At 39.0% G+C, this 27,253-nt stretch overlaps 1 protein-coding gene across 2 annotated transcripts in view; it reads right to left on the bottom strand.

Moving 5' to 3' along the window:
* Window positions 1–7,192: 7,192 nt before the first annotated feature.
* Window positions 7,193–27,253, bottom strand: part of DNAJC21 (DnaJ heat shock protein family (Hsp40) member C21) — a 31,956-nt gene continuing 11,895 nt past the window's right edge. Inside the window, exons 3-14 of one of the 2 annotated variants that reach the window (XM_059916220.1) lie at window positions 26,977–27,100; window positions 26,542–26,664; window positions 25,862–26,166; window positions 24,481–24,632; window positions 22,431–22,518; window positions 20,084–20,242; window positions 19,633–19,675; window positions 15,248–15,420; window positions 12,359–12,434; window positions 11,445–11,831; window positions 10,170–10,255; window positions 7,193–8,480 (exon numbers count right to left, since the gene is read on the bottom strand). In XM_059916220.1, coding sequence (XP_059772203.1) covers window positions 11,667–11,831; window positions 12,359–12,434; window positions 15,248–15,420; window positions 19,633–19,675; window positions 20,084–20,242; window positions 22,431–22,518; window positions 24,481–24,632; window positions 25,862–26,166; window positions 26,542–26,664; window positions 26,977–27,100 — 1,408 coding nt within the window. In that variant the 3' untranslated portion in view covers window positions 7,193–8,480; window positions 10,170–10,255; window positions 11,445–11,666. The remainder of the gene's footprint in view (window positions 8,481–10,169; window positions 10,256–11,444; window positions 11,832–12,358; window positions 12,435–15,247; window positions 15,421–19,632; window positions 19,676–20,083; window positions 20,243–22,430; window positions 22,519–24,480; window positions 24,633–25,861; window positions 26,167–26,541; window positions 26,665–26,976; window positions 27,101–27,253) is intronic. The other variant, XM_059916219.1, reaches the window with a different exon arrangement.

Raw genomic sequence — 27,253 nt, 5'->3', positions numbered from 1 at the left:
ACACTTCCAGAGAGATTGTGGGGAGAGGAGGTGGGTTTTGGAATAAGCAAGCAAGACGTACTGTCATTCAGCCTGTTTAGTGCAGCAAAGAAATGAAAGAAAACAGTTTAGTTTCTGTATTAAAGTTTTAAAGATTCTGATTTTGGCACTCTTGAAAATATCTTTCAGAAATGCATGCTGTCTAGGTATATGCAATTTAAAAAGAATATATTTGAAAAAGAAGAACAAAGTTGGAGAACTAAGATTTCCTAATTCCAAAACTTACTACAAAAGCTACAGTAATCAAAGCAGTGTGGTACTAGCAGAAAGACAGACATGTAGCCTGAAAGAATAAAATAGAGAGCTGAAAATAAACCCTCGCGTATATGGTCAATTAATTTTTGACAAGGGTGCCAAGGCCACTCAATGGAGAAAGGATGATCTTTTCAACAAATGATGTTGGGAAAACTAGTTATCCACATGCAAAAGAATGAAGTTGGAGCCTGCCCTTGCAACATATACAATAATTAACTCAAAATGAGTTAAAGACTTAAAACTATAAAACCCTTAGAAGAAAACATAGGTACGTCTTCATGACATCAGATTTGGCAATGATTTCTTAGATAAGGCAAGAAAAGAAAAAAAATAGATAAAATTGGGTCTGTTCAAAATTTAAAACTTTTGTGCATCAAAGGGCACTATCAAGAAAGTGAAAAGAGGGCTTCCCTGGTGGTGCAGTGGTTGAGAATCTGCCTGCTAATGCAGGGGACACGGGTTCGAGCCCTGGTCTGGGAAGATCCCACATGCCGCGGAGCAACTAGGTCTGTGAGCCACAACTACTGAGCCTGCGCGTCTGGAGCCTGTGCTCTGCAACAAGAGAGGCCGCGATAGTGAGAGGCCCGCGCACTGTGATGAAGAGTGGCCCCCGCTTGCCACAACTAGAGAAAGCCCTCACACAGAAACGAAGACCCAACACAGCCAAAAATAAATAAATTAAAAAAAAAAAAAGAAAGTGAAAAGATAGCCCACAGAATGGGATAATGTGTTTGCAAAATCATATATCTGATAAGGGCTAAATTTCCAGAATATATTAAAAAGAACACTTACAATTCAACAACAACAAAACAACTCAATTCAAAAGTGAGCAAAAGATTTAAATAGACATTTCTCCAAAGATGAAATACAAATGGCCAATAAGCACATGAAAAAATGCTCAACATCACTATCCGTTATGGAAATACTAATCAAAACTACAGTGAGATACCGCTTATACCCATTTGGATAGCTATTATATAAAAGAACAAAAAACAAAAACACCAGAAAATAACAAGTGTTGGCAAGGATATGTAGAGATTGGAACTCTTGTGCATTGCTGGTGGGAATGTTTTCCATTATGGAAAACAGTATGGCAGTTCCCCAGAAAGTTAAACTCAGGATTACCCCATGATTCAGCAATTCCACTTCAGGGTATAGATCCAAAAGAATTAAAAGCAGGAATTCAAACAGATATTTGCACAACCATGTTCATAGCAGCATAATTTATAACAGCCAAAAGATGGAAACAACTCAGATGTTATCATTGAATGAATGAATAAACAAAATGTGGTGTATGGACACAATGGAATGGTATTCTGTCTTGAAAAGGAAGAAGATTCTGATACATGCTGTAATATGGATGAGCCTTGAAAACATTGCTAACTGAAACAAGCCAGTCACAAAGGATAAATATTGCCAAGAGTTGCGGGTAGGAGGGAATGGGAAATTATTGTTTCATAGGTAAAAATTTTCTGTTGGGGATGATGAAAAGTTCTGAAAATGGTTCAGTGGTGATAGCTATGCAACATTGTGAGTGTGCTTAATGCTACTGTACACTTAAAAATGGTTAACATGGTAAATTTTACAATTTTCCAAAAAATTTAAAGAATATATCCATGTATGAGAACATTCCTTCCAATGAGGACAGAGTGAAGGATTAATAGAGAGATTTAGAGTGCATAAATGGATGGAATGATAGAGAGATTTGGTTGCATTAAAGCAAATAGGCCTCACTTCTCCATACCTGGGTGAGCAAAATGTTCACTGTAGCACAGAGAACTCATGCCTTTTCTTCATGTATGGGTTTCTTAATACCAGACGTTTGGTCTCAGTCCTTCTTGGAACAAGGAAAGGAACAAAGCAAACGCTCTCATCTGTAAAACGAGTAGTTTGAACTAGATAGATAAGCTCGAAGGTCCCTATCAGCTCTAGCGTTTTGCTACTCTCTGAAATTGTAAAGCAGCAGCATGGCACAGTTAGAGGGCTTCTATATATTCTTTCCTGGAAACAGAGCGGAAGTGAGTGAGTTCTCAAAAGAGTCTGAGCTGTGTGGCTTCGGGGCTTTGCAGACTCCTGGCAAAGAGGTGCGCTCCTGAGTGACTGCAAGGATTGCTGGAGTGGCGCTAATGACGTGAGAAATTGGAAAGTGAGTCTCACAGAACTTCATCCTGTAATGAAGTGTTTATGGCACATAAGTTAAACCCCAGACACAAATGATAAATAGTTAAGCTGAAGGGGAAATTTTGCTTAATAACATTACAGTGCATTAAAAATAAATAATAAAACTTTAGACATTAAGGCTTCCATAGGGGTAATGAATCAATTCCTAAAATTCCAATAAGTCAATTGCAAACTAGATTCATTTAAAAAATGTATAATGATGCTATTAGGGCCCCCTCCCCACTAAGGTGATTACTTTGGGGGAAGGCCTGACTGCATTCTCTCCTGAAGTATGGCTGTGCTAATACTGATAGGATGATAAAGAATTAAACTTGCAGTTAATTAAATTTTAAAGAAAATAAGACACAGGGTCTAAGAAGTTGAAGTTTCCATTGAAAATGGATCATGGGGTCAAAACAGATAGCAGCCTTCACTAAGTATTTCTGTTTGCCTCTTGCCCTTCAGTGCAGAGTGATTTCAGAGCTGGCCCCCAGCAGTAAGGAATGGGGTGTATCCTTCCAAAAGTTCCATTGTTTTGTTCTTGAGGCAGCATATAGTAAGTATCAAATGGTCAAGGAGGTCAGAGGAAGAAACACTTACTGAGAGGAGATATTGGGAAAGCTTCATGGAAAAGGAGTCACTTAAATAACATTGCTTGAAAGCTCAGGTAATAGGGCTCCCTGCTCTGGGCCCCCAGTTTTAGAGAGGTCCCATTCTGGCTTTCCTTTGGCCAGGCCCTTCTCCAGGGAGTAAGGAATTCACAGACCCCAGAATTCCAGAAGCCCCTGCCCAAATGGCTCCAAGCTCAAGTGCAGGGCCTACCTTGGTCTCCTGGCACAGCTGATTGCAGGAGTTTAGATGCTTGGACATGAGAGCTAGGATAGCTACATGGACACACACGAGGCAGGATGGAGCTGAGCGTGGGAAGAGAGGGCGAGGAGAGGTCAGAGGTCAAGTCTTTCCATGCCACCACGTTCTGGTAGGAAATGCAAGGAATCTGAGAACTCAAAGTCTGAACCTGGTCTTTTGGGTGCTTATAAGTCATAATGACCAAGGCAGGAGGGTAAAACATATTTAACTCAATAGTTTGTTAGCTTGATATAATTCTGAAACATTTCAACATATGGTGTGTGGGTGTCCGTTTGCTCTCCTCCCCCAGGTCCCAAGAATCTGAGGGGTGCGCCTGCACTTCAAGTATGACTTGAAGGAAGGGTAGGAGTTGGAAAAGCGGAGAGGAGGAGAGGTTTCAGACGGGTGGGGTGCAGAGAACAAAACAGACTCCTAGTTTGACTCCCTCGGGATGTCATTTCTCCAGCTAAATATTGCTAAGTATTTTAATTAATTTCCATTGTACTCTAGATCAGTGTTCCCAAACTTTTCAACTATTCCTGACATTGCCACTTTCAGTGCTCCTGCCCAAGGTGCCTTCTTTAGGTGCAGCACCCAGAACTGAGCACAGGGTGGGCAGAGCAGGACCTCGTCCTAAGGGCAGTGGACATTCCTCTTCACTCAGTCTCACACTGATGTTGCCGTCGACTCTAATCCCCACTTCATTTCCATGTCTTGTGGTTGAGTCATGTTTTCCCTATTCTATTTTGTTCCAGTTACATTATTAATGCAAGTCATATATTTTTCATTTATCTTTTATTTTTTTCTAGAACTCATCCATAAGCATTTCTTTTGGATCCTGAGTCTGTCTCCTGTAAAGTAGGAGAGGGTTTGAGGAGAATATTAGGCAGCTGGTAAATTTCAAATTTCCTTTAAAAGAAAACCAAATTGGATGCTTCCGTAATCTCAAAGCTGCATGATTTTGCTTTGGAAGGGTCATGCCGACACTGATGGAGGAACCTGTGTTCCATCCCGAGCCTGATGGAGAACGCTAGCTTCACACAAACCTCGTAGTTTGAATATTCAGGAGGTTTTCGTGGTTCAACTTCTCACCAAGCGTGTATAGAGCGAGTGAGGGTCTGTCTCCCATTGGTGGAGACAGGGCACTCGCACTAGATGACCGTGTTGTGCGAGCACAGCCAGGACCTGGCTGCACGGACAGTGACTGTTGGAAACGACCCACCTGCAAGCGGAGCCACTCTAGGATTCTGCACTTAAAATATCCGACAAGCGGCTGGCTGATGCTGTGCCGTGGTTCCAGCACTATGCTAGGTATGGTAGAGGACAGAAGAGGAGGACAAGCCCCTCTCTGCCCTCAAGAAGTTCACAGTCTACTTGAAGCCCGAGACCTGCCGGCAGGGCAGCTGTGCAGCAGGCAGACCGCCGTGCTCCACAGGCACCATCACTTCGGCCTCTACAACAACCCCTCGAGTGAGGAGCCTGGGGTCGGCAGCATAATGCACCTCCTGCCCCCAGATGTCTACATTCTCATCCCTGAACCCCGTGAATGCTTCCTCACATGGCAAAAAGGCCTTTGCAGAGTGGTTAAGGGTCTTGAGGAGATTATCCTGGATGATCCAGGTGGGCCCAGTGTAACTGCAACGAAAACACTCTGTACAGGGGGAACTAGGTAAAGAGCTGGGCAACTAAACCCATGTTCCTCGGGGTACTTCACGGGGAAAGGGAAGACAATAGAATGGGAACTAGGATTTAATAGCGTGTGGCACTATTTGGGGCAAGCCTTTGTGTGGCAAGCATTCTGCTGGGCTCTTTGTATATGAGAGTTTCTTATTTTAACCACTAACGTATGACATGGATATTACCATCCCCATTTAAAGTCATCAGGCTCAAAGCTTTGGTGTGATATGTCCTAGTTAACAAGCTTATAACTTTGGAGCTGGGATTTGAACCTATGTGAATCTAACTTCAAGACCCATACTCTCTCCACACTGATCTCCTGTATAAGTGGAGGAAATACCACCTCTGTCTTTTGGTTTTGAGGCACCTCAAGAGGCCACCTCGCATGCCTACTTTGATTCTCAAACTGTTGCTGTTCTGAGGATTCAGTTACCCAGGACCTGGGGTGGGCAGGGTCCTTGGGCAGTGGGGCTGGGAAGGCCCCAGGACGGAGCGGCTGGGATTAGGGAAGAGAGACTGGATCTCCCCGGGCCCACCTCCAGCCACCGGAGGGCACTGAATCTTGGGAGACAAAGGGGGCCTGGTTTACAGGCATCTACAGAGTGGGTGTGGAGGGCACCAAAGACATCTCTCTCCAGCTGCACAGCTCTCTCTCAGGTGAGCCCAGATCGCAGAGCACACACAGCCCAGCTAAAAGTGCCTGCAGATGGGCCCGCCCACTTGGGATAAGTTTTCTCCTCCATCTCCTTGCAGTGATTTGCCATCTGCATCGGCCCTGCGCTTTCAAAACCCAATTCAAGTTCGGAGAGAAAGCATATGCATGCAGCACCGGTTTTTTAAAAAGACGTCCAGTGGAGAGTGGTGTGAGCTCACTCACCAGAGCGCTCGTCAAGCTGTTGGGCTTCCCTGGAACTGCAGGTGGAGAACCCCAGCCCAGGATCTTGCGGTCACTCAGGGAATCCCCCCACCCCCCAGGGCAGGCATCCTTCTATGGCATTTCCAGCAGAGAAGCCTGACTGGACAGTTACAGGAACATCCTAAGAGATGGATTCCACTATTGGATGGAACTGTTGGAAGTTATGCTTCATATATGCTGAGACTACTGTTACCTCGTACACAAAAGTATGAGTTATTATTAAATTTGAAAATAAGTACCTGAAGATATATTAACTACATACCATTTTATCTAAATGTGGAGAGACACCATGACCTTTTTGTTTTAGAAATTGTTAGAAACTTTCTCTAAGTGACATTCAAATAATTTATACTGTGAAGGATAATTTGAACCCTTCCTGTTTTCAGAAGGCATTTTGTATACGAAAGGACATCAGTGATGTTGGGGCCCTGTCTCATTTTAATGGCAAAGTAATTCTCTGTACAAATGCACTGAGTCTTCTAACATAATTAGGATCGATGATCGTCAAGACGGTTTCCATTGGTATCACACAACCACGTTGAAATAGCATATTTTCAGCTTTAGCATGTAAAAATTTTGTTCCATTTGAGCCAGAAAGAATTTCAATACATACACTAGTACTTAAAAAAAAAAAATACACCATAGGATCAATATAATCACGGATTTCTCTGCAAATTACCATTCCATTAGATGATCTCAGAAACCAAAGTGAACAGTTAAATGAAGCAAGAAAATGTATAAGCAGAAGAGATTATTAAAAATAAGTAAAAAAAAAAAAGTAAAAAAAAAAAAAAATAAAAAATAAGTAAAAGCTAATAGCTATTGAATGCCTATCACGTGCCAGGCACAGTGCTCACACTTAAGTTTTCACCTTTACAATTCGGCAAGGTTGATTTCACCCTTATTTTACAGATGAAAAAAAAATAATAAAAAAGGCTTAAAGAGTTTAAATGACTTGCCCAAGATCACATAATTAGTGCTGCCACTGTAACTTGATCCCAGGTCTCTCAGAGCTAAGAGTCCACGTCCTTGCCACTGTTGAAGCTACACCTCTCATACGGGGAGGGAACAATACACACGGTGAAATAAGAAGCGATTGGCTATATTCAATATCCTGAGATAAGCCATAAAGGAAAATTATATAAAAAAGAATGTATATATATGCATGACTGAATCGCTTTGCTGTACAGCAGAAATTAACACAACATTATAAACCAACTATACTTCAATTAAAAAAAAGAAAAAAGCAATCAGGACGCGAGTCACCTGCAACAGGAAATGCAAAACAACAGAGGCTTCAGTAATGCAGGAGTTTTATTTCTCTCGAATGCAGAAGGTTGTCTGGGGCTTATAGGGTCCCTCTGAGTGTCAAGGATGGAAGCTCCTGGGCTTCACTTTCTCTGCCCTGTGAGGAATCATGATCCCAGACAGGGGTAGAGCGCCAACCATTACCTGTTCATTGAAGCTGGCGGAGGAAGGAATAAGGACATCCCACATCTTTAAGGACATGTCCCCAGAGTTGCTCAGATCACTGGCCAGAACTTACAGACTCCTAGCTGCAAGGGAGGCTAGGAAGGTAATATTTTAGGTGGCTTTGTGCCCAATTAAAAATCAGAATTATAAGGAAGAAGGAGAGAATGAAGATTGAGAGAGACAAGTAATAGCCTCTGCCACAGTGAGCTTATGGAATATGCTAGGAATAAAATGTAGACCTGAAAGCCTTTATCTCCCCTTTCATGCAAGTGTATTTTCTATTAACAAAAAATGGAACATTAATTTGTATTTCTCTGGATATTTGAAGTATTTCATGAAAACATGTTAGTAGAGTAATAAACCCTCATTACCCACCACCCAGAATTAATCAATGCTAACATCTTCCTTCAGATCTTAAATAGAAGTCTTGGCTCAGATAAGGCCCCTTTGCTGCCACGCCCCCATTCCACCCCTCTCCCTCCCTTTACAGAGGCAACTACTTTTCTGAATGATGTGTTTCCCATTGATGGTTCTATATTTTCTCTCTATAAATAACAACAGTACTTTAAAAAACTATATATGTGGCATACATGTCACCTTCTGACAGCTTGTTTTCATTCAATATTTTTTTAAGGCTAGCCACTGGTATTACATATCCAGTTCACTCATTTGAACTGCCCGTTTGCCATCTTACTGTCCGTTATACAATTTATCCACTTTCTTGTTCACGGAGATTTAGGGTCCATCGTCAACTTTTCCCAGATACAAGCAATTCAGCTATGATCAGCCACTAAGTCTCCTTGTGCACATGCGCGTGGGTTCCTGAGAGTACCGCTTCTCAAGATGCAAGAAGCATGTGAGTCACCTGAGAAGTCTTGTTAATTGCAAATTCTCATTCAGCAGGTCCGGAGTGGGACCTGGGTGACAGTCCTCAGGTAGAGCCCATGCTGTGCCTCTGCAGACACTGTGAGACTCTAGGTATACCCCTGGAGTTGTCAGGTCAGGGGGTACGTCTTCAACTTTCATAGCCACCATCAAATTGAAGCAATTGTTCCCATTTCTCCATTCTCACCAACACTTGATCTTGTGAGACTTTTTGCCTTTTGCCAATCTGAAAACATGAAACAACTAAGTCATATTTCCCTGATTATCAGTGACAATGATCACCTTTTCATACTGTTTTGACTATTCAAGCTTTTTCTGCTCATATATTTTACCCATTTTTCTAATGCAGCGGTTCTAAGTGTGGTCTGAGGACCCTGGGAGATCCAGGGAGGTCCACAAGGTCCTTCTTTTTCCAATTTCCTATCCACATGAGGCTCAATTTTCTTCACATACTTTAACCAAAACATACAGCAACAGACTGACTGAAGAAGCAGCTATCAGAATCCAGCTGTCTTCTATTGAGCCAGACATTAAAGAGATTTTCAGAAATGTAAAACAAATGCCTCTCTTCTCATTAAACTTTCATTTTGAAAAAGTTATTTTCCATAAATGTTATTTAACATGTATTATTTTAAATAAGGTAATACTTCAAAAATTCCTCTATTTTCATTTCTAATAGAGTAAATATCAGTAGATATAAACTACATACACAAAGCCACTTTGGGGTTCTCAATTTTTGAGAGTGTAAAGGGGACTTGATACCAAAAAGTTTGAGAACTGCTCGGTATTAATGCCTAACTGTCAATTGCTCGCTGATTTATAGGAGGTTCTTTTGTCATTTAATGTATTCTGGATACTAATTCTTTGTCAGTTATATGTATCAAAACATTTTCTCCCAGTCTGAGGCTTGTCTTTTTACTTATGTTGCCTATTGTTCTACAGAAGTTTTCATTTTGATGCCGTCCTATTTTCCTATAGTGCTGTGCTTTTGATAAGGATACTGTTCCTATTTGAAACAGGGAAAGTCTCACTGGGCTTTATGGAGAACCCTAGCTTTGGTACCACTGAATGAATTATGGAGGAATAAACGGGATTTCCCCTAACCCTCTCCCTTCCAGAACCCTCAAGCTATGCACCTTCTACACTTGAGCTAACTTCAATCAAGATGGTAGTTACCACTGAGCTTTAATGAGATTAACGAAAAATATGTGCTCATGTATTTTTGAATATTCTGCTCTGCCTCAGACAAACAAAATCGAACGTCTGTGATCCACCAAAAATAACATTTTACCCTTGGCATAACATATGTTTCTGTTTTCCTCTTCAGAAGTAGATTGGAAATTCCCATAAAACTTAAAGCGCATTTAATTCAGCACATACACTTCTATCTGCAAATATTTTAACTGAAAAAGATTTAACTCATCTAAATTCAATAACATTGTGTATAAAGCTTTTGTATTTAAAAAACGTTTTCGTATGTACTATTTTATTTGATCTTCATAATAATCCTGTGTGATAAATGGAGACAATATTATTATGCTAACAACTGTGTTAGAGATAAGGAAAACGAAGTTCAGAGAAGTTGAATGACTTATCAGCATCACACACAGGATTAGAACTGAAATCTAATTTCCAATCACAACTGATGAAGATCTCTTAAAAAGTATGGATGACTTTTGTCAATGAGAATAAAAGTGACAAGAAACCCCAGTCAATCCTCACATGTAGCAGGAATAAATTTAAACATGCCTGCATGGTTGGTACAGGGGAAAGCAAGGAAGGTCTGAAGGGCATTTGCAGGACACTCTCTACCTCTCAAGATGACTTCCTATTTTTTACTGAACAATAAATAACATGTGACTAATATGCCCTCCCCGTTCATTAATATTCCTATTCATAATTATGGCCAATTCACCTAGTTCAAATTAGAGGAAGGTGGTGAGTGTTCAGATGAAGCCTGGGAGGAAAAGACCAAAGGCAGAAAACTGGCTGGCATTTCACCTGAAGGGACCAAGAAAGGGGGGAAAGCAATTAGGCGGAATTAGCAATAGAAGTTAGAAAGGGAAGAAGGTAAAGAAAATAAACACCTATCTAAATGAAAAAGAAACAAACTAAAAATTAAGCTACAAATGCACATTTTCAAGTCCATCCCACAGAATGATCCGTATCATCAATACTATCCATGAAGCTTTCAGAAAAGACCTCGCCCTCGGGGACCCTGTGTTTTAGAGCTTATGCATAACTGAAGATTGTTTCATTTGAAGATTCAAGGATATAAGGAGAGAAATAACTTCACTGAACAGCAAGTACTTATTTCAAGCTAGTGAGTTCAAAGTTACTTTCAAGACCAACTAAAAGCATTGCCTATTTAATCCACCCTACAACCCGACTCATCACTGCTCCATATACTTGACCACACTCACTTATAAAGATTCTCCGTATTTCTTTTAATATTCATCTTTGCTACAGAGTAGATAATCTAGGGCATTAAATATCAGCCTTAGTGAAAAATCTTTCATTAAAAAAGTTTCTCTCCACTGAATGATGGAAAAAACAAAAAAACTTCTGAAAATAGTGAAAAAACCCAAGGCAGAATATTCCTTGTTAAATAGAATAAATTCTGAACCATCTGCTACCTTGATCCATCATGCTTCACAGCTGTCCCTATGCCTAAGGAGGACGCACCCCATAAATTAATTTGTTCCATCTCCATGAGCCAAATCAGAGTGAAAAACCAAAAGATATATCTTACTGTTAATTACCAGTAAAATCTCAAGTTAAATCAATATAATTATACCTTGAAGAGATAACTATTCTTGAAAAACAACCATAGGTGTTCAATTAGTTTCTACTTATCATTGTCCTTCAGGGGAAAAAAATGCAGTAATTAACAACTGGTTATTTAGAAGTAGTTTTAAAATCAGAACTGGAATCATGGTAGCAGGTGGAAAAAATCCATGACGATTTTAAAATGATCTGAGTCTTCAACAGATCACGAAGCATAACAAAACACAAAACCACTGAATCATATAAAAATACTTATCATATAAAAATACTTTCACTTAATGTGAAATTCACAAAATAAAACAGAAAGGAGCATTTGTACGTGTTAAAATAATTTAATTCTCCCTGTACATTTCTGTCCACATGAGCCAACAGAAGTCAAGAATGCATACTTTACAATATTTACCTGTTTTGAGACATTCAAGTCAATTCAGATGGCAAAAGTAGAATTCAATCACTAATGAAATGTTTAAAAAATATATATTAAACAAAACAATGTTTTTACAAGATAAAAATAATCTTCCACAATGCAATAAATGGCAGATGACTGAAATTTTAGATGATTTCAGTTCAGTTTTTGGTGTCAAAATCTAGAGACAATCAAAAAGAAAAAGCATTGGCAGGATTTCTATCTGTTTTTACGTTTCTCTTTTTTGCTTCGACTATTTGTTACACTGTTTAAAGATGATGATGAAGGTGCTCTTGCATGACCTGTGGCCTTTAGATGGTCAAAAAGTTTATTCCGGGATGGAAATTCACTATGGCAGGTTGTACAGCTGATAAGAACATCACTCTGAGAAGGGAAAGAAAAAAAAACAAAAAAACCATAAATAAAAGCAAGTATTATTATCTGAGAGCAGTGCTTTCACGTTGAGATTAAATATCAAATAATTGCAAAATAAAGACCTTTTAACACAATGGACAGCTACTAAGACAGTCTCAACAGAGGCAGTTGTTCTTGGAAGTCGAGTTCCATTAACCAACACCATCAACTTTAAGGGTCCTGAGACATTCAACAGGACGTACCACATGGATAAGGCTTTGGATTTCAGAGTAATGGAAAACAGAACAGTAACTGTTCTGGTACAATCTGATATGTCCAGTGTGCTTCTGCTTACTTTAAAGAAAAAAACGTCAGTGGCACATACATAAATTCTACGTTTGTCAGGGAAAACTGTTGATGGAGCCACATCTACGCAGCAGGTGCAGAAGGGCTCACCAAATACACACTTACGTCTTCAGAATTAGAATTAAGGATTTAGATTATACTGCTTAAACAACAAGGTCCACTGAAGAGCTGTCAATATTATTTTGACCTACCACTGTCTGTGGTTCAGCAGGTACTCTGACAGATTTTTTAGTATCTTTGGTTTTCTTTCCTTTGGGTTTAGAAACGCTGGAAAATAAATGAAAGAATTCAGTATAATCCAATAATAATGTACCCCTTTTAACTGTCACCTTGCTCCCAAGAAGACTCAAGAGAGTGACATGCATTTTAAAGGCTAATTCCTTCATTTTAATGGCCAAGTAAATTAATTTTCACATCTCAAATGAACAGCTTTAAAAAACAACTTTAGAGATCATCAGATATCAAATTTGACACAAAAACGAAGGAATTTACTTAAAAGTTGAAACACAAGCTAAAACAAGAATGCTAAAATAGCTCCGAACTTTTATATGGTGTATTTTTGTAAAAAAGCTAATTAATACTCCATTTACTGAAGCAAACCATCTTCACGGCCAACCAGTAGTACTCACAAATAATCTACGACATTAAGTGTGTTTCCCCAAAGACACAACTTTGTTAAACCTGATCCAGTTGATGACAAACATTTCATCAGTTCCACAGTGAAATGAGAAAAACACTGTAATGCATTTTTTATAGAATTACATTTGTTAAATGTAAAGAATTTCCTTTTATTAAGATTATGTCCTTTCTGCTGATCTGCGGGGTTTTCTCCCCTGTATTCTATAACCCAGAAATTGCCAGCCAGTATAGTCAGTTTCCTCCCGTTCTGCTTTAACTCCAGAACATCCCTCTGCTTAATCTTCTATATGAATTTTCATTTTCCTTAGTCCTCTCATACTTTTTTGGTCTCATTTGTGCCGACCAAATTCTTAGGGTAAAATCTGAGCACAACCGAATTTACAGAACAGAGGGAATGGGTTATAACCAATGAGTTATAATGCTGCCAAGCACTTCTTCAGTATTCCGTTCTTCGAGCAGAACCCAGGAGTCTGTATTAAGTTAAATGGCCTACACATTTAAACGATGCTGATTAGGAGTACAGCACAGCATTACGCAGTATTCAGCCAGGTTTGAAAGCATCAAGAAAAAGACACAATGACATAAAAGGCAACAGATTAACATTTACTAATTTACAAAATATCATCACAGATAGGCCACAAATACATCCAAGAAAATTCAGGATAATATTCCCAAAGAACAATTTACCTTATTATGAAAGGTAGCAGCTACATCTCTGAAGCTAATATCTAAGACCTTATCTTTAAAAAGTACTCTAGAGAGTACATAATGTACAGCCTATGGATATACTCAGTAATACTGCCGTAACTTTGTACGGCGATAGACGGTTCCTAGACTTGTTGTGGTGATCAATGCGTAATGTAATGTATATAAATGTCCAATCACTATGCTGTATACCTGAAACTAAAATAACATTGTATGCTAACTATATTTCAATAAAAAGGAAAAAAAAATAAAAATGAAAACGTGCCCTAGATACACACACGTGTTTTAGGCAGCTGGCACCCAGGCACTGCAGAGCAGCAGCAGAGGGGTCCCGCAGAAAGGGGGTCTGGACACCTGCCGGTGGGCGCGGGCTAGCTATCCCAGCCCTGCCACTCCTCAGCAGTGAAGAGGTCACTTGAATTCTCTGACTCTTTTTCTCACATCATTAAGTGAGAAAGCTGAACTTCACTACTTCACGAGTAGTTGCGAAAGTCTGAGTTTGAGCAATGAGAACCCTTTGTCCTCCCCCAGATGAATCCCACGTGGAGGTACGACGGAAAGCGAATGGAAATACTTCAGCTCTAGATGACGGAGGTGCTCAGGGGCCTGGAGCCCACCTTCTGGCCCGTCCCTCACACACCCAAGCAGCCTCCAAGGGACCTTCACAGGGTGCTTGGGCCCCGTGGACCTAGCTGAACTGGGTCCTTCAAGTAGTCAGGCAGATGGGACTAAATGCCGGCTTCTCCACTTACCAGCTTTTGTTCTGGGGCAAGTCATTTAACCCAGACTCAGTTTCCTCCTGTTTAACACGGGAACACACACCAAGCATCAGAGGAGTGTGTAACCTCCCCTGGCGGCTTTCCGCTGTCCGAAGTCTTCAAAGGCAGGCATCCACTTACCCGTTTATGTAGCTCCTTGTCCTCCTTTTCCTACAGCTCCAGGCCTACTCTAGGCTTCCATGGCATTTCTCCCCTTATTTATGGCACCTAAGTCCCACACCCCTCACTGTTACTCCAGCGTTGAGCATTTTCAACTCAGGCTTCCACCTCACTCTGTCATTTGAACTCTTTTTCATGGTCCTGTGACAGGAACTTGCGGCTGCCTACTGTTCAGATCTTTCCTCAAGGAAGAAGAAATTATTTCGCTCTAGAGGAACGGAGGAGGATGGGAGCGAGAAAGTCAGGCAAGGAGAGGAAGGAGGGGGGAAGGAATGCCACCTGCCCTGAGTGAGACCTTCCCCTGGCCAACCACTGTGGCCTGTGCAGCACCAGGACTCCTGGGCCTCTAGAGCACGAGGGCCCCAAGCTGTGCCCATATGCCCTGACGACCTGCACTGGGGCTGAACGCAGGACGACTGGCCCGAGCAAGGAGGTTTGGTCAGTGATACTCAGGCGAATGGGGCACAGTCGTGTCTGCAGTCTTGTTCTCAGGCAAGTGCCAAGGATTACTGGCCCTGGGCAAAATAAGAACCTCAGCGGGATAAGGGGAACAAAAACTGGGTCCACGTGACTCCTTTCTGCTTCGGGCCATGTTGCCGCAACGTCTCAGCACACTGTCCCTCCAACGCCGGCCCCAACGCCGGCCTCTGTAAACGTATGTGTGTAGGTGTAAATCACAGATACATCTGACTCATGGTGTCCGTCATGGGAAAGGGGGTTTCAATTGATAGATGAAAAGCCATCCTCACCACCAGCATTAAGTAATTAGAAAACAACAAGCAACTCTGACTTACTTACCTTTTAGCTTCACTTTTGGGGTCATCACACAGTTCCACAGTCTCTCTAACGCCGACATTTTCTTGGGGACTATCTTCCAATTCTTTGGCACTGTCTTGATTTAGGCTGTTGTCTTCTGGATCAACCTTTACTCCTTCTCCAGTTCCATTTTCATTGAAATTATCATCATAATTCTAGGTAAGAAAACATGTGTGCCATTACAAAATAAATACTATAATACTACTGGCTTTTTATGTTATGTTGCCAAACAGCTATAATAAACAATGGTAATGTGCTGTGCACTCTGGTAGGAGGATATCTTCAGGAAATAAAAAGGAGAGGCAGACAATAACTTAAGAAAATGAATGCCCATTACAGAAATATTAAATTAGGGAAAATTGGAAACAATCCAAATATTCAGTAAGTGAATGGTTGAATATATGAAAGAAAATTATACAGCTCTTAAAAATCATGTTTCCAAAGATATTGATTCAATTATGTGAAAAAATAGAACATATTAGCAAAAATGGTAGAGAGAAAATTATATATAACCTCTGATTACAACTCAATTCAACATTAAGTAATATTTATAGGCAGAATTAGGGATGATATTTATACTCTTCCATATTTTCCAAATGATCTTCAATGAGCAACTATTTTACAATCAGGAAAAAAAGAAAACAACAACAAAACAGGCATGATAAAAGAAAAAACACCTGACTAACATATCTTCGCTAAATACAACTGGTTTGTTTTTGTCTCAGGTAACGTTTTGCCATGTCTGCTTTCTCCCTCTCTTCTTCCCACGTTCCTTCTCTCTGCACCCACCCTCCAACTATGAAAGCAAGCTGCAGGTAGATCTCATGTATCTCCTAAGAACAGAAACACTCTCCTACATATCCACAATTCCCTCTTCACACTCAAGAATTTAACACTGACATTATCTGTTACACAATCCATATTCACATTCCAGTAATGTCCTTTTTTGTAACCCCTGGATTATGGTAGATATAATCCAGGACCAATGTTGCATTTAGTTGTCATATCTCTTTAATCACCTTTATTCCAGAACAGTCCCCCCCCTCCATTTTTTGTTCTTTCATGATATTGACAATTTGATGGCTGCTTTGTAGCATGTCCCATAGTTTGACTTTGTCTAATTATTTCCTCATGATTAGATTCAGGTTAAACATTTCTAGCAGGAATATTATAAAGATAATTCTGTGTCCTCAATACATTATATCAGGAAGAAAATGTCAGTTCCCATTTTTCAGTGATTAAAGTTTCATCATTTGATTAAGATGGTATTGCCAGATTTTTCTACTGTTAAGTACCTTTTTCTTTTCTTAATATGTGCAGAGTGTTACTTTGAGATTGTGTCAATATCCTGTTCCCTAATAACTATTTACCCAATGGATCTGGCATCTACTGATGATTCTTATGTGAACCGTTTATTACATTGGTGGATACAGAACAGTGATTTTTCTGCTTCTATTAGTCCTGCCATTTGCATTTGTGTTAATTCATATTCTTGGAATGAAGCATTCCCATCTGCTTCCTTTCTCCAACTCTCTCTTTTTTTAGGCTCAGTATAGATACATGATTTTTTTTTTTTTTAAATAAAATCAATGTCTAAAAATCTATGACCACTATTCTTTTTGATGACTCAAATTTTCCCATATTCGGCAAGCCCTTAAGCTGACTCCTGGGTGCTTCTGACTTATCCCTGTCAATTTTTGAATACCCCTTATATTTCTAGCATAGATAATGCAGGCTCCCCTTGTACTTTCCCTGTCTCAGCCCTAGAATCAGCCATTTCTCCAAGGACCAAACCCTGACTCCTTTTACTGGGGAAGGGGATTTAGAAACAAAGATGTGTGAACTACATATGCTCATTGCTACTGGGTATCACTGCTTCTGGGCCCTCAGTGTATACTGCTCATGCATGTATTATTTATTTTTTTATATCATGAGCTCATACTGATACCCCCAATTCCAGTCCAACATTAGTGTTCTTCCTCTCTCTTTCCCTCAATTGATACCTGTATTTCCCTTCTCCCACAAGAGAATCTGGTTCCCAAGAATTAGTGTATTTACTCATTTGCTCTATCCTACAATACACATAAAATAGTTTCAGAAATACCACACCAATACCACCAAAATATCCCCTAAGTAAAGCTCAAGATTTCTTCTTTTAGAGTTAATTCTGTCTTTAGAGCATGTCCCAAGGATGGTGTTCAGAGTACCGCATTCAAAACTTTCTTGCGTTAATTCTTCCTTGCTGTCAACAAGGGGGTTTTGTTTGTTTACATTCAATTTCAGTTTTGGGGGTTTTCTTTTACAATCCTTGCTGGCTTATGCAAATTTTTTTGACAATACAGAAAACTCCCAATCTTAAGTTTCATGAGTCTCAGTATCTGCTGCTTCCTGCTCTTTTATCTACCCATACGTGTCTCCACACTACCTTCCCCTTCAAAAGGAGCTTAGAAAATATCCAGGGAAAGTGCTACATAAAACTTGATCTGAATTGGGGCTTTCTCCCTGATATAATTAGAAACCATAAACAAGAGGTATCATCAAGGAATACATATAGCTTTGGAGGGAAAAAATGGGCTGGTAAACAGAAGCATTTTCCTTGGTAAGAGAATACAAATACATGTGCTTATTGTTGCAATCTTCAGGACCTATCAGGTATAAGTCCCTCTCCATTCTATTTTGTCTTTACTCCAGTGGTTCTGACACACAAGAAGAGAGAAAGTGTTCTAAACTAATGACTACAGAGTCTTTGAGTGGAAGATGATATGAGTCATTTTATAAAAGGAACATATAATTTGCTATGTGGTTTTGTAACTGAGGCAAAAAGTTCCAAGTCACAATTTTAATAGTGATTAACTCATGTGTCATGTATCATTTTGGAATATGAAACAGACAAAATTATCAAACATATTATAGCCATTTGGATAAATAAGCCAAATCTAAAGATTTATGAAAAATTATTAGTGTGTTACCTAAATTTTCTTAAAAACATTTCCAATTTTTAAAAAGAGTTACATTTAACATTTAATACTTAATAAAAGCAAATACAATTAGATTATATTAAAATAGCACAGAAATCAATTCCATTCCCTGTAGAACCACCAAATACCCTTAGTAAAATGGGCAAGTACATTTTGTTTCTATAGATTCAAAAAATCCACAAGACTGTGTTATACATGTAACAACATAATACCCTGTTATTTAATAATAATTCTTAAGATAAGAGGTTAAGTTTGGACCCCCCAGTGTGAAATATTTAAGCTTGAAAAAACATTTTTTTTCAAGAATCACAATCATTACAAGTTTCTAAGCAAATGTTCCTTTTTTTAACCACTTTTTTTTCTTTTAATGAAGTATAGTTAATTTACAATGTTGTATTAGTTTCAGGTGTACAGTAAAGTGATTCAGTTATACATATATATATATTATTTTTCAGATTCTTTTCCATTATACATTATTACAAGATATTGAATATAGTTCCCTGTGCTATACAATAGGTCCCTGTTGGCTATCTGTTTTATACATAGTACTGTGTACATGTTAATCCCAAACTCCTAATTTGCCTCACACCCCCCCACCACTATCCCCTTTGGTAACCATAAGTTTGTTCACTATGTCTATGACTCTATTTCTGTTTTGTAAGTAAGTTCATTTTTATCATTTTTTTCGATTCCACATATAGGTGATATTTTACAATATTTGTCTTTGTCTGACCTACTTCACTTAATATGATAATCTCTAGGTCCATTCATGTTGCTGCAAATGGCATTATTTCATTCCTTTTTTATGGCTGAGTAATATTTCATTGTGTATATATACTGCACCTTCTTTATCCATTCATCTGTTGATGGACAATTAGGCTGCTTCCATGTCTTGGCTACTGTAAACAGTGCTTCTATGAACATTGGGTGTATGTATCTTTTCAAATTAGAGTTTTCTCCAGATACATGCCCAGGAGTGGGTAAGCAAATGTTCCCTTTCCAAAATTTCATGTACATTATTACAATGATCAATCCCCAGATTTTCATATATTTCTGAGTTGAACTGTTATACTGATTTAAAAATCTTGTCATCACATATGTCCAAATATTTTTTTAATATGGTCCCCTCAGCTAATCTATATTATGGGAATTCCACATGCAAAATTTTTAAACACACAGACAACATTAACTAGGTAAATTGACCACATATATATGATGAGGTAAAGCAGTGAAAAACCAAAATATTTTCAACGCCTTTTAATCTGTTTTGCAATCAACATGAAATTAGGGAGTGACAGTCCCTCTCCTAAATACAGATTATACTGAATAAACAAGAGTACTCCAACTTTACATTTGATATTAAATGTTAATAAAACTTTTTCAACATACCTGTGCTGGTTTCTGTTTCTTTTTCTTCTGTTTTTTAGAAAGCCTAAGAACAAATATAAATCAAAACGTCAAATACTTGACTAAGTGAAAAGAAAAAATATTGAAATACTAGTGATACAAATAGAAATAAAATATTAAAACATATTTAATATCATAAAGCATTAAAAGAAAAATATCCACATTATCATTTTAGAAAAATGTAACAGTGGTTCAACTGATAGTAATTAGCATATCAATTACCCAGTTATAAAACCGCTTTTAAGAGTCATAATATAGTCTATAAAAATTATATCCGACATCATGTCTTTAACCATTTCAATACTATAAAGTTCTCTTAACTAGAAGAAATGCAGAAAATATTAGCATAACAGAATAACTTCTTTGAGATAAAACAGCATTTAAATGCAATCTCTAATGTGCTCAGTAGGTGTAGTGACATTTTTAGAAGTACTTTTGTTTTGGTGCATCCTCCATTTCTTCCTCAGAATTGGCATTCAGACTGTTTTCATCAGTTTGAGGTCCTGAAAAATTTGCTTCCTCCTCCTCCAACTGTTGTTTTAACAAGGCAACCATTTCCCGATGCTTCTTTGATTTTTCATGATTCCTCATGCTGAAAGAACAAGCTGGTATGAGTGACTGCAACGGGATTAATTCACAAGAGTAGTTTACCTCCTTTTGCTTTTTTCAAGAGGGGTCTTCCTTCTCACTGCCACTACCCTAAATGTAAACTAAGACACATCTCTACCCTTCTGTGTGAAACTCCATAAGCAATGTCTAGTTCAGTGCCCCCATGGGCAACTAAATAACACTTCACAAAACAGAACTGACAACACTTAAGCTATGAGAGTTAGATAAACTAAAAAGTAGAAGACTTGTGTCACTACTTTATCTCATCCTGTTCAGATCTGGATTTTTCTAGTTGGGGTTGCCTACTTTTCATTCCCACTAAAATTCTCTCCTTAAGACCGAGGTTCCTTAGAGAAATTGGAACATCTTGTGCCAGAAAGTAAGTGCTCAAAAGTATGTCTGGGACATGTCAAAAGGACACAGGAGCCACGTTGAAGGAATTCTCACTAACCACAACTGGGAAATTTGAGCACGAGAAGGGCAGCAATGAATTTTAAAACACTGAAAAGAAATTCATAAATTCATACTGACAACAGACAGATAAATGCTCTTTTGTACAGCAGAAGGTCAAATGATGACTTATGACGTAGAGCACTGGCACTGGAAAAGCCTCATTCTGAGACGATTATAGTGAAGATTGGTACAAGCTGAAATCATCAGTGGGTGCTAAATCTAGGAAGGAAATTTTGATGAAGAGAAAGATATTTGCATGGCTTTAAAGTGTCTCCCCACATATTAAACATGCTGCAAGGGAAAAAATACTAACTATACAGTGGAAAAACAAGACAACACCTTGATTGGATGATCAAAATGATCACCACCAATGAGGGGCAGACAGACTTCCATCCTTCCAGATAGAAACCCTGAGAGCAACACAGGTTTACACAGTACTCCAGCTAGGAATGCACAACCTGAATCTAATCATGAGGAAATGGACACACCCAAATGAGAAATATTCTATTTTTAAAAAACATTTTAAAGGTCAGTTTTCTTCCAAAATGTCAATGGCACAGAAAAGGGAACTGGTCCAGATTAAATGAGACTAAATAAATAAGTGCAATACATGATCCTAGACTAGATCCTGTATTGAAGTTGGGAAAATGCTACATAGGACATTAATACGGGATCAACTGACAAAAGCGAAATATAGGCAGTAAATGGAATAAAAGTACTACATCAACGTTATAAATTTCCTGAAGTTGACAGCTGTGATTATGGAGAAGAATGTCCTTATTCTTAAGGAATATATACTGAAGTGTTCAGAGGTAAAGGAGCACTATGTATGTAACTTACTCTCACATTATTCAGAAAAAACCTTGTCCGTGTGTGTGGAGAGAGAACGAGCACATGCAAACGGGGCAAAATGTGAGGTGAATCGGGCGCTCTATATTCTACTCATGCAACTTGCCGGTAAGTTTGACGTCCTTTCCAAATACAAAAATTATTTTTAAAGCCTCCTTCATCGTTGCTTTTGTTTCCTTGCTTGTTTCTGCCCGCCTTGCGCCACTCCTCTGGCTACGCTATCGCTCTTCCCTGGGGTTACACGGTGATAACACTTAGGACTCCCAAGCTCCATTTCCATCCTTTGCCTCCTCCTTCTTTACTGCACGTGTTTTGCTTCTTTTCCCCTTGCTAATTCTACTCTCATTTTTTCCCATATTCTAGCCGGCCCCTCCCCGCCTGCTTTATGATAGTATCCTTTTTAATACTTCTCTCTTCGTGACTGCTCCCTAGGATAAAGTCCTTTGACTTCAGCAACTATACTACAGGCAGGACACATCTGAAGTTCTCGGGCTGGCGACAACGGTCTGCACGGGAGCATGACAGCTGGAAGTGAGTTTGCACCAACTGTGGAGAAAAGATGACTAGCCTCAGTTTAGCCCCCTTGCCTGTGTGACTCTGCCTTCCTCACCAAAGCAAGCAACGTTTCTTTCTGGAGATAGCGTACACGTTTAAAAAGCAGCTATTACACAGGAACATCACATGAATGAGAATCAGTACAACAGGCTTAACTGCTGGTACAAATCCTTCTTCCTCCCCTGCTGGGAAGATATCCCCCAAGATGACAGGTGAGGGCTAGTGACCAACTGCTACAAGCATTTTTTTTAGGATTTTCAAAGTGTTACACTTCACCTCAAAAGAGGAGGTGAGTTCAAAGATATTAAACTTACGCCTTTTCCGTCTTGAAAGATTTGTCACATGCTGGGCAGTAAAGGCCATCATAAAGTTCTGCATCCTCAGCCTCATCACTATCTTTACCTACGAGAGGGAAGCCTACAGTAAGAATCCTGTTTGATTAGAACATAAATCTAAAACCTGTTAACAAGTAACATCTCTTCAGTAAGTATCTAGAGTTGCACACATATCAGAAACTAAAATTTGTTGCTTCCTCACCAAGAAAAAGCAATGTTACCGGGATTTGAGTTGGCCTTTTAAAAGCAGCACTGAATTATAAGGGAAGGCGTCCAAACAGATCACTTTACCTTTCAAGTTCTTTTCATAAGCCTACTTAGAAGAAAATTCAAAAAATTCTCAGAGTCCTAGGTGTGAGCTAAGTTCAGAAAATCAAATGTCACTTTCATAGTTCTACCACAAAGCAGTTTTTTCAACAAAGGTGTTTTAGTTTATCTCTTGAGCAAGATTTGGTGTGAACACATGTATAACTGTAATCTACTCTTCAATGCTTAAATAAGCTTAGTTTATGACATTCCATCATTATTAGAAAGATAGGTCATAAAATAGCATATTACATGTAAAGTTTAACATTATCTTTACAGACTTTTATAAACTTGAAGCTTTATTACAATGGAATAATTATTATCAATATAGACCACAAAATCTAAGCTCAGTTGAAAGTCTTTGCACAATCCCATATTCTATCTTTATAAGAAATAAACAAGTAAACTGATTGCCATTTTGGATTTACTATGGGATCGATAAAGATCCCAAGGTATCTCTTCTATATTCTACATTTTTTTTTAATAATAAGTAATGGTAATATGATTCTGAAGGACATTCTCACTGAAATCATAAATGATCAAAATACCTCCAATGTTTCGTATCAGATACTTTCTAATTATGTGTACACTTTCAAATAGTTTGATTATTCAAATAGTTAATAAAGAATGCTGGATTTGAAGTCAAAATCTGGATCTAAGAATGTTCTCACTCATATGTTCTCAGACATATGCCAGAGCTTCTCAGTAACAAAGAGACAACTATATGAGCAAAACCTACATTTAAGGGACATAGTGTGAGGATCAAGCAAGATCTTATATGTGAAAGCACCTTATAAACTGTAAAACTCTACATAATTATGCCACCTCACATTTACACAGTGCTTCATAACTCTCAAGGCACTTTCACACATACTACTTGCAATTAATTAAGAAAACATTTCATTTCCTAATCATGTGGAATAAATAAAAGTCTGTCATTTTATCATTTGAGCTGTTAGTCTGAAAACCAACATTTGTAAGTAAGGTAAAGTTAAGTAAACTATGTTTAGATCATTTACTTTTATTTCTCATGGAACAGCCAGAGACAGTGGAGAAAGTCAGGTATATCAATCACTATTCTCAACAATGCCCAATCCTCTCCTTTTAAGGTAGTCACATGCCTGTGCTCTAATGACAGAGGAAGAGAAAAGACACATTTCAGGACACCAGGAGAAGCCCCTCTACAAGTCAGAAATGAGACAATTTATATACGCCAGATAGACTCCTGCACAGTATCGGCTTTTCTGGAAAGAGTTACTATTAAAACTTGACCCACTGCTTAACTGCATTTTTAAAAAATAACCAGTTACACCTGACAATATGCCCACTTCTCAATGTATTTATGCAGCCAAATGGTTCAAAACATACTCAGAAAAGAGTTCGTTAATGAAATTACTGCAATTATACTACTTCCATCGACTACCTTCACTTGGCCATGCCAAATTATTTTTCATTTCAATTATCTGCCATATTTAAAAATTGGGAGATGGCACATAAAAATCCAGTTTTCCGGCCTCACTTTAAAAACAAACAAACCAAACAAACATGAAACTGGCAACAATCGGCTGGAACCCAGGTGTTCTCCAGATTTTCATCTGCCCTCCCATTCCCTGTTGTCTCACACCTGAGCCCTTTACGGACACCTGTGAGCATCCTGAGTGCACAACCCCTGAGCACAAAAGCATTTACTTCCTACAGTTTCTTAATGAATGGAGGAAGTTACCATCCTGTCCGTCTTGGAGTTCCTGCTCTTCCGCTTCATCTTCACCTGATCCGTCTCCAAACTCCTTTTCATACTGTGCCTCCATCTCCCTGAGCTCCTTCTCCAAATCGGCCACCGTCATCCAGCTCTGCTCTTGGTACTGCTCTGCCAGTCTAGACACACACAGCACAGTCTCTGCATTGGTTTTATTTATTTTGGGGGCTTAAAACCCATCCCCTGGAGAGCTTCTTCCTCCCAAATTGTCATTGCCTACAAACTTAAAACCTGTACTTGGCTGAAGCAGGCAAAGTCACTTAAATCTGTTATCTGTTATGTGGTTGATCTTAATTGCTCCACTAGATAACGGGTTTTGAAACATATAACTCTTTGCAACTTACTAAAAGTCTTCAGGTGGGGACTTCCCTGGTGGCGCAGTGGTTAAGAATCTGCCTGCCAATGCAGGGGACACGGGTTCGAGCCCTGGTCCAGGAAGATCCCACATGCCGCGGAGCAACTAAGCCCGTGTGCCACAATTACGGAGCCTGCGCTCTAGAGCCCATGAGCCACAACTACTGAAGCCCACGGGCCTAGAGGCCGTGCTCCGCAACAAGAGAAGCCACCGCAATGAGAGGCTCAAACACTGCAAAGAAGAGTAGCCCCCGCTCGCCGCAACTAGAGAAAGCCCGCGCGCAGCAACGAAGACCCAACGCAGCCAAAAATAAATAAAATAAATTTATTAAAAAAAAAGTCTTCAGGTGGTTTTAAACCGTAAGTGTCATGTAAAGTGCTAATTTTTCAAAGATGAGGTGGGTAGAACTTTCAAGAAGTGAATAGTTTTTTAAAGAATGCTATAATGCTCTGGACACAATGCCTTTACAGGGACTCAAAACAACAAAACTTTAAAGGCACTGAGATGAACTAAATATCTAAGAGTATACTGACAGAGTAGAGTATTGTGTGGTACTTAAAAGCAGGGCACTGGACTGACTTCTAGGGTCCAATTCCCACCTCTGCAATTTATTAGCTACGTGATCTTGGGCCTCATTTCCTCAAAAGGAAGAGGATAAAAACCAGAACTTACTTCACAGAATTGTTGCAAGAAAAGCACTTACAACAGGGCCTTGTACAGAATGAGAATTCGATTAACATTAGTTATTATTAAACGTTACAAGAGTCTGAAAAGAATCTCAAGTATAAAGGGCCTCTGAAGGAAAACATCCAACTCAAAAGAAACATTTTTTCACAGTCGATGAAAAGACATCGTCCAATGCCAGGATGTAAAAGAAAAGGATGAAGGCAGAATGCGGATTAAACCCCCCATGAAAGCACCACGTCAGGTATCCACTGATGCTTCCTGTGACCGGCACCTACTTATAGACAGGGTCCAGCCAGCACCACATACTTGGCCTGCTTTAGCTTCTGCTGCCGCCTCATTGCTTCGGCTTTCCTCGCCTTCTCTGCGTTCTGTTCTTCCACAAGTTTTCGATGAGCCTGCACTCTTCTATCTCTTTTACGGATGAAAGCTACCAGCTGACGGACAAGCTCATTCTTCTCTTTCCTTGCTTTGTCTCGAATCTTTTTGTTCTCTTTTTCCATGGCTCGTTTCTCCCAGCGGTTTGAAGCCTGTCGTGTATCATATTCCTCTTTCCAAGCAAAGTTCTTCTGAGTGCAGAAGCTCTGCCAATAAGCGTAGAAAGGATGGACTACCTAGTGACAAAGAAAATAGGTAAAATGCTAGATTTTTATTTGGATTTCTTTTTTAGTAAGGCAGCAAATATTGCTGCTGCAAAACATCTAACCTCCTTTCTTCATATATACAACTTTACTATTAATCAACAGAGAAGACAGTCCTTTGAAGGCTTTACAAAGTAACTCTTCAGAATGAATTTGACGAGGAAATTAATGGAATGGGACCATGATCACTAAACAGTGAAAAGAGGGGAGGTGATCAGGAAAAAAAAGAGAGGAAGAGAGTCACAGTAAAAGACCGGGAACTAGAACCCTTTTTTTTTAAATAAAGAAATGCGGAAAAGATACACTGACAAATGCTAATTACAAAATGGCAATGAATTTTTCTTCTACCGTATCATAGTCACTCTGGGAGTCTCCAAAAGTTGGGAAATCCTCAACATCCTCTTCTAAAGAAGATTCTAGTTCTTCCTTGGCAATCATTTCAAAAACATTACGATACACTGTATAAAAGCCCTAAAAAACAGTAACAGAAACACAAATTCTTAACACTTTTGTAGTTTAATTATAGAATAAGATTTTAAAATGCAACATGAAAAACTTTAATGTTACAGAAGTACAGACCCAAGCTCGGTCACTGCAAGTACATTTAGTTTTCAACTGAAGGTCTTTATATGCTGACAGTTTAAATATGAAGGCTCTGTTTTTCAGTTTCCAAAATGAACATTCTTTCACCTTCTATTGTAGAATAATTTTAAGAATTCTCTTTGCATTTGAGAGTCTTACTTAAGTGCTTGATAAGAAATTATCAGTGAGTTCATTTCTTACCTTTTCATCATCTCCATAACCAGAGTAACAGGTCACAGTGAAATAGTGAAGCAAATCTAAGCTGTCATCTTGATACTCTCCATCAAGCCCACCTTTAAGCAGAGCCTCTCTATGATTATCATACCTAAACAAAAAAAAATTAGCGACATCAGTGAAGGCTGAATAAATAAGAATTCAAAAGGATTCCTTACTCTGAAACAGTCAAAATATAATTATTGTACATTTTAACGTGGTCAACTCACAACCAAAAAATCTGAAGAAAAATATCAACAGGCAA

Source organism: Balaenoptera ricei, chromosome 3, assembly GCF_028023285.1.
Source record: "Balaenoptera ricei isolate mBalRic1 chromosome 3, mBalRic1.hap2, whole genome shotgun sequence".
Lineage (NCBI taxonomy): Eukaryota > Metazoa > Chordata > Mammalia > Artiodactyla > Balaenopteridae > Balaenoptera > Balaenoptera ricei.
The sequence above is the reverse complement of the archived record's forward strand: the minus strand, read 5'-3'. Positions and strand labels throughout refer to the sequence as shown.